This window comes from Carassius gibelio, chromosome A14 (genome assembly GCF_023724105.1).
Source record: "Carassius gibelio isolate Cgi1373 ecotype wild population from Czech Republic chromosome A14, carGib1.2-hapl.c, whole genome shotgun sequence".
Classification (NCBI taxonomy): Eukaryota; Metazoa; Chordata; class Actinopteri; order Cypriniformes; family Cyprinidae; genus Carassius; species Carassius gibelio.
Window position 1 is genome coordinate 17,805,343 of NC_068384.1, and position 625 is coordinate 17,805,967.

At 57.0% G+C, this 625-nt stretch overlaps 1 protein-coding gene across 1 annotated transcript in view; it reads right to left on the reverse strand.

Annotated features, from left to right (window-relative positions):
• LOC128027702 (transmembrane protein 271-like) overlaps window positions 1–625 on the reverse strand; it is a 2,791-nt gene extending 2,166 nt beyond the window's left edge. Inside the window, exon 1 of the mRNA XM_052615521.1 lies at window positions 1–625. This exon is cut by the window's left edge and continues 2,166 nt beyond it. Within this exon, the coding sequence (XP_052471481.1) occupies window positions 1–191 (191 nt within the window). The 5' untranslated portion in view covers window positions 192–625.

Genomic DNA, 625 nt, shown 5'->3' on the forward strand with positions numbered 1-625 from the left:
ATCAGGACCTGCCCGAGAGTCACCAGGATGCCCGAGTAGAACGCGCCGGCCGCGGTGGCCAGATGGAAATGCGCTCTTACCCTGGAGCCCAACGCGATGCATCTGAATCCCACGACCACAGCGCTCACGGCGCACAAGAAGAGTAGACTGCTGGAAACGATGGTGCACAGTCCTTTGCCACTCAGCTTCATTATAATCCTCCTCTGCCTCCCTCATCCTCCTTTGTCTTCCTCGTCAGCTCCTCTGGAAGCGCTGTCAGTTGGTGACATGACTCGCCGATGGTTGCGCTTCGGTTCTAGGATCTCCGACTCGCTCTTATTAATTATGGATAGGCTCCTTCCGAGGTAACAGCCCCCTAAATCCAACCCAGAGGTTGTGGTCACCTTCATGACCCTGTCGCTCCATCCATCCAGCCCCCTAAGGCGATGAAGCGCATCCCTCGCGTTTGATGCTGGAGAGGGAAGTGTCCTCCCTCTCTCGCCGTGCCTTCATGCAGCACTGAGACCGACCTTGGGCTGGAGGCTGGAGATCATGGGAGAGCGATCCGACCCCCTGCTGGTCTCACTTACCAACTACTAAATGTGTCACAGAGGCTCTCGGGAGCGTTCTTTCGTGATGTCACGCA